The 17162-nt window shown below is 48.6% G+C and overlaps 1 protein-coding gene and 1 long non-coding RNA gene across 2 annotated transcripts in view; one reads left to right on the top strand and one right to left on the bottom strand.

Annotated features, from left to right (window-relative positions):
• Window positions 1–2902: 2902 nt before the first annotated feature.
• On the bottom strand, window positions 2903–10691 carry LOC112643050 (uncharacterized). The gene is made up of 3 exons (XR_007409033.1): window positions 10246–10691; window positions 4118–4164; window positions 2903–3237 (listed from the first exon to the last, which is right to left on the bottom strand). It is a non-coding gene; the product is annotated as an uncharacterized LOC112643050 (long non-coding RNA).
• Window positions 9849–17162, top strand: part of LOC112643047 (nitric oxide synthase 1 adaptor protein) — a 275681-nt gene continuing 268367 nt past the window's right edge. Inside the window, 1 exon segment of the mRNA XM_049106837.1 lies at window positions 9849–10102. Within this exon segment, the coding sequence (XP_048962794.1) occupies window positions 9998–10102 (105 nt within the window). The 5' untranslated portion in view covers window positions 9849–9997.

Here is a 17162-nt window from a genome sequence, read left to right as displayed (position 1 = left end):
CACGTGTTTGAGGTCCTTCCAAACTTCTTGTTGTGATTTAGTTCTAATTTCAAGGCATTATGGTCTGAGAATATGCAGGGGACGATCCCAATCTTTTGGTATCGGTTCAGACCCGATTTGTGACCCAATATGTGGTCTATTCTGGAGAAAGTTCCATGTGCGCTTGAGAAGAATGTGTATTCAGTTGAGTTTGGATGTAAAGTTCTGTAGATATCTGTGAAATCCATCTGGTCCAGTGTATCATTTAAAGCTCTCGTTTCTTTGGAGATGTTTTGCTTAGAAGACCTATCGAGTATAGAAAGAGCTAGATTGAAGTCACCAAGTATAAGTGTATTATTATCTAAGTATTTCTTCACTTTGGTTAATAATTGATTTATATATTTGGCAGCTCCCACATTCGGAGCATATATATTGAGGATTGTTAAGTCCTCTTGTTGAATAGATCCTTTAAGTATGATATAGTGTCCCTCTTCATCTCTCACTACAGTCTTTGGGGTAAATTTTAGTTTATCTGATATAAGGATGGCTACCCCTGCTTTCTTTTGAGGACCATTCGAATGGTAAATGGTTCTCCAACCTTTTATTTTCAGGCTGTAGGTGTCCTTCTGTCTAAAATGAGTCTCTTGTAGACAGCAAATAGATGGGTCCTGCTTTTTTATCCAGTCTGAAACCCTGCGCCTTTTGATGGGGTCATTAAGCCCGTTCACATTCAGAGTTACTATTGAGAGATATGAGTTTAGTGTCATCATGATATCTATTCAGTCTTTGTTTTTGTGGACTATTCCACTGAACTTCTTCTTAAAGGGGAATTTTAAGAGTCCCCCTTAAAATTTCTTGCAGAGCTGGTTTGGAGGTCACATATTCTTTTAGTTGCTGCCTGTCTTGGAAGCTCTTTATCTCTCCTTCCATTTTGAATGAGAGCCTTGCTGGATAAAGTATTCTTGGTTGCATGTTCTTCTCCTTTAGGACCCTGAATATATCCTGCCAGCCCTTTCTGGCCTGCCAGGTCTCTGTGGAGAGGTCTGCTGTTACCCTAATACTCCTCCCCATAAAAGTCAGGGATTTCTTGTCTCTTGCTGCTTTAAGGATCTTCTCCTTATCTTTGGAATTTGCAAGCTTCACAATTAAATGTCGAGGTGTTGAACGGTTTTTATTGATTTTAGGGGGGGATCTCTCTATTTCCTGGATCTGAATGCCTGTTTCCCTTCCCAGATTAGGAAAGTTTTCAGCTAGAATTTGTTCAAATACATATTCTGGCCCTCTGTCCCTTTCGGCGCCCTCGGGAACCCCAATTAAACGTAGGTTTTTCTTCCTCAGGCTGTCGTTTATTTCCCTTAATCTATCTTCATGGTCTTTTAATTGTTTGTCTCTTTTTTCCTCAGTTTCCCTCTTTGCTATCAACTTGTCTTCTAGGTCACTCACTCGTTCTTCCACCTCGTTAACCCTCGTCGTTAGGACTTCTAGTTTGGATTGCATCTCATTCAATTGATTTTTAATTTCTGCCTGATTAGCTCTAAATTCTGCAGTCATGAAGTCTCTTGAGTCCTTTATACTTTTTTCTAGAGCCACCAGTAGCTGTATAATAGTGCTTCTGAATTGGCTTTCTGACATTGAATTGTAATCCAGATTTTGTAACTCTGTGGGAGAGAGGACTGTTTCTGATTCTTTCTTTTGAGGTGAGGTTTTCCTTCTAGTCATTTTGCTCAGTGCAGAGTGGCCAAAAGCAAATTGTATTGGGAAAAAGAGAAAAAGAGAGGAGAGAAAGAAGCAAAGAAAAGAGAAAGAGAAGAAAAAAAAAAAAAGGGAAGAAAAAGAGAAAAAAAAAAACGGAAAAAAAAAGAAGAAAAAGAGAAAGAAAAAGAAAGGAGAAAAAAAGGGGGTGGGGGAAGGAAACAAATCAAAAAGCAAAACAAAACAAAAACAAAACAAAACAAAACAAAACAAAACAACAAAAAAAGAACCACCGGGGAGTATCTTCTGATTCTGTGTTCTTTAAGTCCCTTGGCTTCTCCTGGAAGTTGTCAGTCTAGCTGGTGTTCTGGGGGAGGGGCCTGTTGTGCTGATTTTCAGGTGTTAGCAGTGGGGGGAGCTGCTGTGCCCCTGCCTGGTGCAGGGCTCAGTGGGGGTCGTTTACCCCGTGAGGCCGCAGGAGGAACAGCCCCAGTGGCGGGGCAGCTCTGGAAACCTGGATTCAGCTCCGGCAGGAACTCCGTCTGCAGGGCCTGGAGGCTCCGGGCGGGGCCGCTGATCTGCTCAGCTGGGGCAGGAGCGTCCTCGCTGTCCTGGGCCCTCCCGGCCTCTGCCTGTCCCGGGGGAGGCGGGATCCTGGGCTGTGTCCCGGCGCCCTGTGCCTCCGGTCTGTGCTGTTGGATTCGCGCTCCCGGGCCGCGCAGCCCCCTCCGCGGAGCCGCCGTCCGAGCCCCTCCGAACTGCTCCGGGTCCCGCCGGGTCCCCCGTGCGCGCTGCAGCCCTTAGGGAGCTCGGCGCACTCTCCTGGGTGCGCAGTTGCTGTTACTGTCCCCGGGAACCCGAGGAGATCCTCGCCCTCCTGGGTCCTGCTCCAACTCCCCGCGAGCCCCTTTCCCCCGGGAAGGTCGGTGCAGCTCCTGCTCCTCCGGGACGGGGCTCTCCTGTCCTGGGGACACTCGCCCCGGCCTCAGCCCGGCTCCTCGCGGGGCCCCTCCCCCTTGGAGGCCTTTGTTTCTTTACTTCTTTTTCCCCGTCTTCCTACCTTGATAGAAGCGCGAACTCTTCTCACTGTAGCATTCCAGCTGGTCTCTCTTTAAATCTCAGGCCGAATTCATAGATTTTCAGGATAATTTGAAGGTTTTCTAGGTAGTTTGGTGGAGACAGGTGATTTGGAGACCCTACTCCTCCGCCATCTTGCTCCTCCCCCCGCTAGTGCCCATTTTTCAATTGTAGCTGAAATAAAAGAAAGGGTCAGGAGACCTATGCTGTTTTCCTTTTCCTTTGCTGAGCAGAGGGGTGATCTTCTGAATTACACCCTGGGTCACATCCCAGTTCAAATGTTTCCCACGGAAGAGCGCGGTCCTGGCAGCCTGGTGCAGACGGCGCCTGCATGCTGCTTCCAGACTCTCTGGCCGGCCTCGCCTCCAATTGCCCTGGCTTGCAGGGCTTTCCTTCTGGAGAGCTGGTCTCCTCACTGTCTCCTCAAGACACTTGGTGGTTTATTAGTGTCTCTGCAGACCCGCCTCCACGTCTTCTGAGCTCCTCCTGCTGGGTAATGAAATCCTTTTCATTTCAGACCAGTCTTAAGCCTTCCCTTCCCTCCCATGGTCCTTTTTATGCTCAGATGGCACATTCTCTTTCACCCTTAGAAGTGTCTCCTTAAGGTGTAGACCTCTCTCACATCCCCTGCTATCCACCCCCCTGCTGAGAAACTATCATTAGTTTTTGTTACATATGATGTTAGTTTTTGTTAAATATGATTTTATTGCCTTTGGTCAACAGGCTCTTTGGTGAAAAGCTGTGGAACTAATAAAAATTTCTCAGGCAGCCCTGGGGGCTCAGCGGTTTAGTGCCTGCTTTTGGCCCAGGGTGTGATCCTGGTGACCCGGGATCGAGTCCCACGTTGGGCTCCCTGCATGGAGCCTGCTTCTGCCTCTGCCTGTGTCTTTGCCTCTCTCTCTCTCTCTCTCTCTGTGTGTCATGAAAAAATAAATAAAATCTTTAAAAAAAGATTTCTCACCTGAAATATTGAACAGGACCAAGAAACACAGCTCATTTGAAAAGGAATCTGAATTCAAAAGGCAAGGAATGGTGGTCCCACCATCCGGGAGAGATTAGGAGAATCTCCATGAGAAAGGGGGCTCAGACCCCGCCAGGCACCCAACCTTCTTCCTTAAATTCGACATTCTAGGGACCCAGCGCTTCTCTTGGCCTTTTGGCCTTTCGGCTAAGATCCAGTGCAAAATTCTGCAGCCCGTGCTCCTTTCTCAAGATCTCCTTCCACGAGTGTTCCAAGAGAAGGAAGGCTGTGGCAGCATGTGGACCCTCTGAGAAGGTCCCAAACCTTCCATACTATTTGTTTCTTGTCTCTTGGGTCCAAGGATGGGTAGGAAGGTGTTACAGAAGCCCAGAAGGCAGGAGCTCCTACCTTTCTGTCTTTTCCTCTGTACTGGCAAGCCTGGAGCACAAACCTTCCTGTGGAAGTCGATTTGAAAGAGGGTTTAATTTATAAAAATGTAATATGCACACTTTTGTAGACAGAGAAGCTTACCTTTCAAACAAATAAATGGGAAATGCGGCCTGCCCTTGGCATAGGGGCGTGGGTCAGTTTCAATTAAGGGGAAAAAAATAATGTAAGCCAGCATTACAATGTGTCATATCTTGCAGGATAATCTTTTTAATGGGGAAAACATCCCAAATTAGTGTTTAGGTAATAAAAATAAGATCATAATAAGCCAGTGGATTAGACACCATTAGTGATAGATATTTTTTTTTTCTAGAGACATCATTTAATATCTTTATTGCCATCTTTTAAAATGGGCTAATGAGGGGTGCCTGGGTGGCTCAGTCAGTTGGGTGTCTGCCTTCGGCTCCGGTTGTGATCTCAGGGTCCTGGGATGGAGCCCCGCGTGGGGTTCCCTGCTCTGCGGGGAGCCTGCTTCTCCCTCTCCCTCTACCTCTCCCCACTGTGCATGTGTGCTCTCTCTCTCTCTTTCTCTCTGTCAAATAAATAAATGAATAAAAATCTTTAAAAAGGGGGGGGGGCTAATGAGCAGGTGACAGCACAGTATGATGGAGACAATACTGGACCAGGTGTTTTTTTTTTTATTTTTATTTTTTTATAGCCAGGATTCTAGTCCTACCTTTGCCATTCAAGAACTGGGATCTTAGGCAATCTGGGCTTAGGTTTCTCTGCTGTCAAATAAGAGACTTTGAGGATCTGTAATGATTTTTCCAGTTCTAAAATCTTATGCCAATATGATTTTTATCATGTATTTGCAGGCCTACCTTGGATATCTTTGCAAGTTCTTTATGTGAAACTTTCATGTTATTTATCATGAATAAATTCACTATTCTTTTTTTTTTTCTTTTAAAGATTTTATTTATTTATTCATAAGAGACACAGAGAAAGAGGCAGAGACATGGGCAGAGGGAGAAGCAGGCTCCATGCAGGGAGCCCGATGTGGGAACCAATCCCAGGATCCCGGGATCACGACCTGATCCAAAGGCAGACGCTCAACCACTGAGCCACCCAGGTGCCCCAATTCACTATTGTATAAAACAAAACTAAAACAACAACAACAAAAAAAACCAAACACAAAACCAGAAAAATCCAAATCCAAAAACCAACTCTTCAGTCCTGTGTTTCAACAGATTTGAGCTTAGATTGAATTCTGAACCCTGAGTTCTGAGTTTTCTCCCGGGCTGCAATAGCCTTAAACAAGGTCTTCCTTATCTACTAAGGAAAAAAAAAAGGGCTAATGATTTCCAACTCTCTATGCCCCAGGAGACACTGTCAGGTTAAAAAAAAGAATTTGAATTTTTTGGAGCTAGTTATCTAGCAGGAGGAAATCATTATTTATTCTTAATATTTGATATGATTTATACAAAGATTTTGTGAGTTCAATCCATGTGTGTATCTGAGCAGTACTGGGCAAACTGACATAATCTTCATTCTTTGCTGATTAAACTTACGGGAGGATTCCCAGGATCCATTATTCTATGATCTACACAAGTTACTTCCTCCTCTTAGTTTCCTCATCTGTAAAATGGGTATATTGATTATACTTATCTCATATGGCCAAGTAAGACAATGCACAGGAAGTATATTGTCAAGTAGGTATTTTACTACCAAAAGCAAATGAATTTTAGTTCCAAACGTGTTAAAAATGAAGTTTGCTGTCCATTTACTTAAAACTCATCATCGTGTGAGGAAGAGATCCCTGAGGTAGGAGCTCTAGTTTACAGTGAGGACTAGGCTTAATCTCCCCAGGTTTCTGTTTCTTTGTTTTGTAACAAAGGAGCTGGACTAGGCATGCCTGGGTGGCTCAGTCGGTTGGGTGGCTGACTTTGGCTTGGGTCATGATTTCAAGATCCTGGGATCAAGCCCCATGTTGGGCTCCCCACTTAGCAGGGAGTCTGCTTGTTCCTCTCCCTCTGCTCATCACCCTGCTCAGACTCTCTCTCTTCCTCTCTCATAAATGGATTTTATCCATTTAAAAAGTCACTTATTAAAAAAAAAGAAAAAAGGAAGCTGGATTAGAGGACCTTTAAGTAACTTCCAGTTCTAAAGGGATTTAGGAAATTTTTTCAATTCATTTTTAAACAAAGTTTTAATAAAATTTAACATAGCAAGTATTATATGCTTTAGCAATTTATATTTTAATTAAATGTCCTTCAGATTAAAATAGTATTATGCAGTTTCTAAATACAGAAGGTTATGGAAAGTGGTAAAACTTGATTCATTTTAAAAAGTAGATTTGGAAATGCTGTGGGAAATTCAATTATATTTAAAGGTGCAAAAACAAGATTGAAATCGCTGCTAAAAATAAGGAAATTTACTTTGGATGCCCATTGTTTCTGGAAGAAGGGTGTTTTTATGCCCGTGGGGCTCTGACGTATTAGGTGGAGGCCAAAGCAGAGAACAGGCCTCTCCTTTTTGGAACATTTCATCTAACTGAAGTGGAATGAATATAGCAACAATACACATCTAAATAAAACATAGTCCCTGAATTTGATATGCATCTCATTTGCAGTAAGAAGACTTTTGTGGCAGGGCTCCTGGGTGGCTCAGTCAGTTAAGCATCTGCCTTTGGCTCAGGTTGTGATCCCCAAGTGCTCCAGGATCCAGCCCCTCATCGGGCTCCCAGCTCAGCGGGGAGTCTGCTTTTCCTTCTGCTCCTGACCTTGCTTGCGCTCTCTCTCTCAAATAAGTGAATTAAAAAAAAAAAAAAAAAAAAGACTTTCATGGCAATCCAGGCCATGATGGAAACACCTTGTGACATAGAATTGGATTCATATTCCGGTTCCTTTCCTTACTAAGTATGTGACCTTGGGAAAGTTTGTAACTCATTTGTGCCTCAGTTTCTTCAAAAATGGGACGAATCTTAGGAGTGTCAATATTAAATGAGATAATACATGTAAGGCTCTAAGAAAAATGCCTGACACACAGAAAAAGCTCAGTGAACATTAGCTATTATTATTCGATTTCATAAATTACTACTAGATGTCTGTTACGGAGTAGTCACTGTATCAGACCCTGAAATATCTTTGGGGGTTCAGCTTTTTGGGTCTGGTCTACGATGTGTTAAAGAGTTAGATAAGAAATTCCAAAAATTTAACAGTCCAATGGGACACAAGTAAATCTAGATAAAAGGCCCTTTGGAGTCAAGAGACTGTATTTTTAATTTATTTTTAAAATTTAATTAAAAAAAAGATTTTATTTATTTGAGAGAGAGAGGGAGAGCGAGAGAGAGAGCGTGAGCTGTGAGAGAGGCAGATGGAGATGAAGAAGCAAATTCCCAGCTGAGCAGGGAGCCTGATGCAGGGCTTGATCCTGGGACACTTGGGGATCATCATGGCCTGAGCTGAAAGCAGATGTTCCACCGACTGAGCCACCAGGCGCCCCGAGAGTCAAAAGACTTTAAATTCAGGAAAGAAAAGGAGATGTCAACGAGTTGCTTGAGGTCTTGCCTTGCAGTTGTCGAGTTCCTGTGCAGGTTTTAGAGGGCACGTAATGATGCATATATTAAAAACTACGGTGACATTCAGAGAGTCAGACATGCCTGATTAGACTTTCATGTTCTGTATTTATAAAGACGTGAGTGGTGCGTTTCCTGAGTGCAAATGATTGTTGGCTATGACTAATATTTATGACTATAATAAAATCTATACAGCATAAAGTACGCAATGAATTTGTTCTAGTCATCGGCTTACTTTTATTTAAGGGGATACCCTAGAAGGTGCTATATCTTGACCAGCAATTTCAGCAGATAGGGAGGAAGCAAAATATAGGACAGGACAATTGTACTTTAGCACCAGGACGCAAAATGAGAAGTAGAATTATGGCAGTAAGGCACTCTGTTATATAAATTTATCATGGAAACGGCATAGGAACATATGCCTTTTGCAAACAACACTGTGTTGCTTTGTCTTGCTTCCAAGCCGGGCCCCTATAACAATCGATGGCGTTTGGTTGGGAGCTGCCTTGGGTGGACGTGTCCACAGGGCATCAAAAGCAGGCTTAAGGTAATGAATGCAACCTTCTTTCCTCCTCCTCAGGTGAGCCCACCATTTGGTCTCAGTTGATCTCATGTTGGACTGGTGTTGGCACCAGTTCATTTAGTTGCTTCTGGTGACTTTGGGATAACGTGAAGCCGTGGAAATAATTTTTTCCTGTACCACCCTACCTTCGAGGTTTCAGCAGAAGCCTATGGCAGAGACTTCTGGGACTCCTTCATTTGCACATCCCGCAAGGCAAAAGCTCTTGATGGAAAGGAGAAAAGCCAGTGGGTCTCTTCTTACCAATAGGCAAATTGCAGCATTTAGGAAGGTAGGAAGAATAGGACTGCAAATAACTTGGAAGTTCATCTTGTCCATAACCGGTTACCGAAGGTTTATTTTATTTTATTTTAAATATTTTATTTATTTATTCATGAGAAACACACACACACACACACACACACACACACACACACACACAGAGGCAAAGACATAGGCAGAGGGAGAAGCAGGCTCCATGCAGGGAGCCCAACATGGGACTCGATCCCAGGACTCCAGGATCAGGCCCTGGGCCAAAGGCAGGTACCACACCGCTGAGCCACCCAGGGATCCCCTACAGAAGGTTTAATTAAGAAAAATAAAAAAGGTTGAGGATTCTCCTGCCCTTAGTATTCCTTTCTTGGCCTACTCCATATCCACAGGCTGATGGCTCCCTAATATTAAAACCATTCCCAGGGCAGCCCTGGTGGCTCCGCAGTTTAGCGCCGCCTTCAGCCCAGGGCGTGACTCTGGGGTCTCTGGATCGAGTACCACGTCGGGCCCCTGCATGGAGCCTGCTTCTCCCTCTGCCTGTGTCTCTGCCCCACCCCCCTCTGTGTCTCTCATGAATAAATAAACAAAATCTTTAAATAAATAAATAAATAAATAAATAACACATTCCCAAAGGCATCCCCCGGGCCCCGTTACACAAGCCACAGATCCCCCGCTGAAAAGGAGCAAGAAGCTCCCGCGATGCTCCCCCGCTCGGGGTACAGTGTGGATCGTCCAGGGAACAGGGAACTCTCAGAATGAGTGATTCTGAGACCCCAGGACCCCAGGACCCCAGGACTTGGGCCTTCCCGGGAGAACCTAAACACACGGCAGTAAACGTCGCCCCTCCCCCGGCCCCAAAAGGAAAAACAAAGCGTCGGGGGCGCTGCGGCGTGAGCGTGCACACAGGCGGGGCTGAGCCGGGGCGCGGGGCGCGGGCGGCAGGTCGGGGGGACTTTCACCTGCTCCGCGGGCGGGCGGGCGGGCGGCGCGGGGGCGGGGCCAGGGGCGGAGCCAAGGGCGGGCGGCGGGCGGGGCCGTGGGCGGGGCCGTGGGCGGGGCCTGGGTCCAGTGGGCGGGGCCTGGGTCCAGTGGGCGGAGCCTGCCCGGGCCCGCCCCGCGGGAGGAGCGCTCGCCGGCGGCCGATCGGGCGTCTCGGTGACAGGCACCCCGCTCCGCCGCCGCCGCCGCCGCCGCCTTTTCTTCCTCGTCCGGGGCAGCCGCCGCGCCGGGTCCCCTTCGGGCCGCGCGCCCCCCGCTCCCCTCCCCCGGGCCGCCGCCGCCCGCCCGCCCGCTCCCGCCGCCGCCCTCCTCGCCCGCAGGAATCGCGCGGCCGCAGCGCCGCCCGCAGCCCCGCCGCCCGCTGCCGCCGGCCCTCGGCTCCCGGCTCCCGGCTCCCGGCTCCCGGCTCCCGGCTCCCGGCGCCCGCGCCCCTCCCTCCCCGGGCCGCCAGCCCCTTCCCGCCGCCGCGCCTGGAGGAGCCGGTCCCCGGGTCACCATGCCCAGCAAAACCAAGTACAACCTTGTGGACGATGGGCACGACCTGCGGATCCCCCTGCACAACGAGGACGCCTTCCAGCACGGCATCTGCTTCGAAGCCAAGGTGAGGCCCCCACCCGGGGGGCAGGTGCCTCCCCCGTCGGGCCGCATTCCGCGGGCTGCCGCCCGGTGCTGCTCCGGAGCAGCCGCGAAGTTTGGGCGGCCTCGCCTCGCCGCCCCCCGACCTGCAGACACCCCCATCCTCACCTCCGGGTCCGCCCGACTTCCCGATCCTTCCTCCGGAGCCGGAGAAGCCAGCGGGGGCGGGGGGACGCGCAGCGGGTCCCCGGGGTCTGTAGAATCGCTTTAGGGGACGCTCTGGTGCTATTTACCTGCTGGGATCCCGTGGGAGACGTGCTTTCACGTTTTTTTTTGTTTTTTTTTTGTTTTTTTTTTTAAGGGGGAATGCCGACTTCCTGATGGAAGGAAAAATAACACAGGGGTGTTTCTGTTTTTGTTTTAGATTTCCAGGTAGCCGGGCCCAGGTGTCAAGTCACTTCTTAAATGTCTGGCCACGACTCCGTTGCAAGTGCCAGTCATGGGAGGGGGGAGGGGGAGGGGGAGAGCCGCCCGTTGGCTAGTTTGGTGGCGTAATGGGAAGTTTCAGCGGCCAGCGGGGAACGGCTGCTGGAGAATTCAGCGGGGATGACTGGAATTTTCGGCGCGGGGGCAGAGCCCCAGGTCGGCCCTTGGGGGGGGGGAGGCGCGGCGCCTGGCTCGGGCTGCCCCCCCCCCCCCCCCCCCCAGCGATGCGCTTCCCGGTTTCTGCAATCCCAGCCCGGGCTCCCCGGCCCATCACCTGCGGAAAGTGCTTCTGCGCTTCCTTCTCGCCACCTGACCCCAAAGACCCGGAGTTTCTCAGCACCTGCAGTGTGCATGTCGCTGATAAGTGACAGAAGGCATTGCCACTCAGTGTGGGCTGTTTGTTTGTTTTTTAGGTTCTTGCTGGTTTTGAAAAGAGCGTACTTAAGGTGTGGAGACCCATTTACTCCTCCTCCTTCCCTTTATTCCTTCATGACTCCCTGGCTGCAGGGTGTCCTCTCAGGCGAGGATGATTCCGTCAGGTGGCTACTTCAGTTTGTGAAACGTCTTTCCAATGCCTGATATGGGCCCAGCGCAGTTATCTTTAGATATAGATATTTTTCTCTTTTCGTGAAGGTGTGTGAATTGGTGAATCTTGACCTCTGCCCCTGGTTAACCTTCCCCCAACCATATCTGCTAGAGCTAGGACACCCCCTGCCCCCCCACCTCCACCACCACTCCACCCCAACCCTGCAGTGGAATGCAGGGCCGAATTACTTGGGTATGGCTGGGACCAGAGTGGGGCTGTAGCCAAGATCTTATCTTGCTTCTCTCAGAATAGATCTGGTCTCGGTCTAAGATGGGATGTTTGGGTTAAATTTTGTCCAGGTCTGTTGCTTTGATGAGCAAGTTTTTCACTTTAAAGTATGGGTTTTCATCATGATCAGGATTGTTGGGTAGACATAAACTGGGGAACTGGCATTGCCTTGTTTGGTTCACTCAGTTTCACAAGAATGAGGGCGAGAAGAGGGATCAAGAATTAAAGTGCTTTAAAACCTTTTTATTTATTTACTTATTTATTTTTTAAACCTTTTTATTCTTTTGGCACAGTCTTTGCCATTTGGTCCCAACTAGGTCTCAAAACTTGGTATGCACAAGAATCCGATTGGAAAGGCTGATTTTTGCCACCCCAGTTCTAATTTGACACATCTGGGGGGGAGCCTGGGACTGGGTACCCTTAATGAGAATTGCAGGTGATTTAATGCAAGTGGCTGAGACCAGACTTTCAGAAACATTGGGCTTGAGGCTTGCCTCCAACTTGCTGGATCTTACCTTCACTTTCCCAACATGCAATTTCTGTTCTAAGCAAACATCTGGGGGCTGCATGATGTAGTTCCTATAGTAACTTCCCTGGGTTCACACATAGTGGGGCTTGATTAGAGGAGGGGGGAGCCACAGCTGGTCCAGGCTGTGTTCTCAATGCAGATCTGAGACATGGAGGTCCAAGGAGTTCTGCTCTGAGAATGGCCAGGCTGACTGAGGACTGGATTCCTAGCTCCCAGCCCTTCATAATCAACAACTGGACACCAGTACCTTCCAACCCCATCAGCCAAGACCTGAGTAGAGATGCATCCAGCAAGCTCATCCTCTGGCTGGTTTCCACCTCCCACCAGAGCAGTTTGTGAACCTGCAGACTCACTGGGATTTCAGGGTTAAATCCACACCACTGTTCCTCCCTTGTTTTGGAAAAGCACAGGCTGTCAAATGTAAATGTATTCTTGCTGCCTTGTCAGATCCCCTCGGAAAACGAGCCCAGGTCTTTCTCTCCCAAGGGCTGGCAGTTTTTCAGAATCAACACTGGATGGAGCGACTGTTTGGATGGAGGCCTCTCATTTCCAGGCTTCTGTAGAGATTGAAAGGTTATGGCTGGGGTTGAAGGGTATCTGGGAGTCGGAGGGTCTGTGCATTTAAAAACAACATCATGGGGGCGCCTGGATGGCTCAGCTGGTTGACTGTCTGGCTGTTGATTTCGGCTCAGGTCATGATCTCAGCGTCCTGAGGTCGAGCCCCAAGTTGTGCTCTCAAGCAGCTTGGAGCCTGCTTGAGATTCTCTGTCCCCTCTCCCCCTGCTCGCTCACTCTCTCAAAAAAAGGGGGGGGGGAAGGTAATGAAAAACAACATCATGCATTTAATGATTAAACAGAGTCCTGGATGTGTTTCATGTGCAGTTTCATGTAATTCTTACTGCTCCCCTAGAGGCGCGTCTCTTTATGTCTTATAAATGAGGATATGGGCTCAGGGAGGTTGTTGCCTCTGCTTTAGTGCACACAGCTGTGGATGGCAAAGCCAGCATTTAAACCTGGGAGCTTTGACTTCAGACTCCTGGATCCAGTGCTTATTTAATCATTTTTTATGGAGTGTTCATTCTGTGCTGGGCAGTGGTCTGATTCACAGCCCACTGGTGGGGCATCCTCGGGTTGCTGGCCTCTCGGACTCTGATGTGGGCAATTACTTAAACTTTTAATGCTGGCTGTTCCCAGGCATCCCCTTGAATTGGTAGCTGCACCCAAGGGGTTACCTGCTCTCCATGGGTGCCAGGCCTGGGCGGTAAAATCTCACTCATAAAGCCCCTCTGTACCTGCTTCTCCCTTTCCCGTGTGTCCTCCTGGTGGCCAGTGCCATTGACTGTCTCCCCTAGCAGGGTGAGGAGGAGACTGCTAATGGCTTTGGGGCAAAGAATAATACAAGTATTAGTGACATAGTTATGACTTGCATTTTGTAGGAGATTTTTTTATTTGCATAGGGGTTTCCCATACAAAGAATTTGCTTCGTATAGAAACAGAAAAGTTCTTTTCTCAGATGAAAACAGATGGAGGGGCGCCTGGGTGGCTCAGTCGGTTAAGCGTCTGCCTTCGGCTCAGGTCATGATCCTGGGGGTCCTGGGATGGAGCCCCATCCGGCTCCCTGCTCCGTGGGGAGCCTGCATTTCCCTCCCCCTCTACTTGCTGCTCTCCCCGCTTGTGCTCTCTCTCTGTCTCTGTCAAATGAATAAATAAAATCTTAAAAAAAAAGACAACAATTGGAGATCAGAGGCATTAACTCAGCTAGACTCAGAGAACCGCTGGGACGATATGCTTCTAGCTGATATTTAGTGAGCACTTACTATGAGCCGTGGAGCTGCCGCCCCATTCGATCCTCGTGCCCCACTGCTGTGGGTCACCTGGTCCATGGTCCCTCCTCTTGGTGCCACAGTAGTTGCCCCTCTGTCTACACAACACTCATCGCCCAGCCTGTTCCCCGAGACCACGTGCATGGCACAGACTGTCACAATGGAAAGCCCCTTAGCTCACCTGGCACAACCTCATTTTACAGATGAGGAAATTGCAGCGCAGGGGAAAGTCGCTGACTCAGGGTCCCCTCGCTAGGTGAGGACAGAACCGGGACTCATCCCTCATTGCCTGGCTTCCAGTTAGTTCCACTCCTCTATTGCTGCTTCACAGACTACCTGAAGACAAAGGGGCTTTCAACAACATCTGTTTATTCGTGGGCCAGGCTTTGGGCCGGGCAGGGCTGGGCTGTTCTTACGTCCTATGTGGTGTTGACTGGTTCACTCATTTGGCTTCATTCAGCTGTGGCTGGGCTGGAAGGTCCTAGAAGGCATTGCTCATGTGGCTGGTCCTCCGTGCAGTGGTTCTCTCCACGGGGTGGCCTGGATGTCCTCGTAGCACGATGGCCCTTCTACGTGGCATCTGGCTCTCAAGAGGGAGTGCTCCAAGCAGCGGAGGCAGAAACTCTTCAGGCCTGGCCCCCGAAGTTATACAGGGTCATTTTTGTGACCGCAGGCCACAGGCCGGCTCAGATTCAAGGGGAGGAGAAGTGGGCTTCATTCCTGAGGTGGGCTCTTACGGTCGCATCGCATGGGTGCACCCGGGGTGGGAGAGGTTGCCGAAGCTGCCTTTGGGTCACGGTCTGCTACAGAATTTTGTGTTCTTTCCCCTCTGCTTATACCTCCTGCGGTGCTATTGAGTGTTTTTCCAGAACCTTATCTCCTGCCTCTGTGTAGGACCCTCTTCCCCAGCATCAGGTACCCGCATACCAGCAATGACAGGTGGTTTGTCAAGCGGAAGAACGTACCACCTGTAGAAGGTCTGGGAGCAGTAAGGAAATTGCCATATTGTGGGGTGATTTTGCAGCTGGGGAGCCCTTGGTCAGGTCTGAACTCAGTTCTCTGGCCATCTTTCCCGCCTTGCTAAATGGCTTCACTCGATGGTATTTTTCCGTGATGTGGATGTTCGAGATTGCAGTCACCCGGACAGCAGGCTGCTGGTGGCCGCCTCTTGAGCTCACTGTCGTGAGGCCTTCCAGATTAGGACATTACATTATTGGCTCACCATAAATGGGGTGCTCTGACTCATACTTCAGCCTGTAGCGTGGTGAAGAGCTCTCACCCCGACTCAACAATATCCTGGGTACGGTGTGAGCTCTGCCTCCAGGGTCTTCTGGGCCAGGAGGGATTCAGATGGAGGGCCTGCTGTATACACTGATACATTTAAGCAAACGTTTATTTCACCTTATTTGTCCAGATGCTTTTAAACCCATTGCTTTTTCTTCTTCAATCCTTCTCCTTTTAGTTAACTAAGTTCTACCCCCAACATGGGGCCGGACCCCCAGATCAAGAGTCGCGTGCTGTACCAGCCAGGCGTCCCTCCTATTCTTATCTTCTGCCCAGAGCACTTTTGGGGGGGCAGTAAGTTTCAAAGATAAGCAGTGCTCTGAAATGGAGGCTGCTCACGTTGGTCCAGGTGTCCGCAGGTGTTCCTCTGCAGCTGGTGTTTGGGCATCTGATGGGCAAGTCTGTTCCTACCTAGCCATACATTTCATGAGTTCACGGCTTTCAGTCTTGTCTCCTTGGCCCAAAATGTCCCCATCCTTTTAGTGGTGCAAATCCTGCAGCCACACGTCATGTTGACCTTTGCCAGTCATTATGTCCAAGACCCTAATCAGACTCACTGTTTATTATCGCTTACTCATTGTGCTGCTACTTCCAAGAACTTGAACTTTCAGAATGCTTTCTTTGACTATAATTATCTGCCTCCTCACACCCTCATTGCCTTGAGGCTGCCTTTAGTTCCCCAGTGACCTCTTGGTCCTTGTCCTGCTCTCCGGGGCTGCCTGGGGCCATGTCCATGACCCTTTCTGCCCCTTCCACTTTCCTGCCCTACATTGCAAACTTGGCCTCTGCCGTTTTCTTTCCTCCTTCCTCTTTTCAGAAAATGAGCTTCCTTTCCTCGCTCCTTTCTGGCAGTTTTATTGAGTTACATACCATACAATTCACTAACTTAAAATGTACAATTAAGTGGTTTTTAGTATATTCACAGATAGGTGCAACCATCACTGCAGTCAGTTTTAGAATATTTTCATCACCTCAAAAAGAAACCTCCATACCCTCTAGTTAGCATCCCCCTACCCTTCCATCCCAGCCCTAAGCAACCATTAAACTACTTTCTGTGTCTAGATTTGCCTGTTCTGGACATTTCACATCAGCGAAATCATATGATATGTTTTTTTTGTGTGTGTGTGTGCACGCACGTACATGTGACTGCCATCCTTTTAAAATTTTGAGAGAAAGAGAGAGGGAAAGGGAGCATGAGGGTGGTGGTGGACAGAAACAGAGGGAGAAGCAGACTCCCCACTGAGCAGGGAGCCCGATGTGGGGCTCGATCCCAGGACCCTGAGATCATGACCTGAGCCTTGGGTAGACGCTTAATCAACTGAGCCACCCAGGTGCCCCTGGCATCTTTTTTTTTTAAGGTTTATTTATTTGTGCTCACAGCTCATATACTAAAAGATTTATTTATTTAATATATACAGAGAGTGCACATGTGCATGAGAGAATGAGCAGAAGCAGAGAGAGAGAATCTCTGAGCAGACTCCCTGCTGCGCGTGGAGCCTGACGATGTGGGGCTTAATCTCGTGACCCATGAGATCAGGACCTGAGCTGAAACCAAGGGTTGGAGCCACCCAGGTGCCCTATGACTGGCATCTTTAAGTTAACATGTTTTCAGTACACAGTGGAGCATGGGTCAATGCCTCATTCCTTTTTCTTTCTTTTTGGTTTTTAAGATTTTATTTATTTATTCATGAGGGGCAGAGACACAGGCAGAGAGAGAAGCAGGCTTCGTGCAGGGAGCCTGATGAAGGACTTGATCCCAGGACCCCAGGATCATGCCCTGAGCCAAGGGCAGATGGTCAACTGCTGAGCCACCCAGGTGCCCCTGGCTCATTCCTTTTAATGGCTGAATTATATTCCATTGTTTGGATATCCTACATTTCGTTTCTCCATTCATCCATTGATGGCCATTAGGGTTGTTTATTCTTTAGCTACTATGAATACTGCTTCTGTAAACACGGGTGTACATGTTTTGGTGGGGATGTCTGTTTTCTTTCCTCGTGGGTGGATAAGCAGGAGCGGAATTGCTGAATCTCATCGTTACTTAACCATTTGTGGAACGGGCAGGTTGTTTCCAGTGTGGTTGCACCATCCCCACCAGCAGGATTTTGGTTTCTCCACATCCACACGGGCACTTGTTATAGTCTGGCTT

The sequence above is a fragment of the Canis lupus genome, chromosome 38 (genome assembly GCF_003254725.2).
Source record: "Canis lupus dingo isolate Sandy chromosome 38, ASM325472v2, whole genome shotgun sequence".
Lineage (NCBI taxonomy): Eukaryota > Metazoa > Chordata > Mammalia > Carnivora > Canidae > Canis > Canis lupus.
Note: the sequence above shows the minus strand (reverse complement) of the source record. Positions and strands in the feature narration are given on the sequence as shown.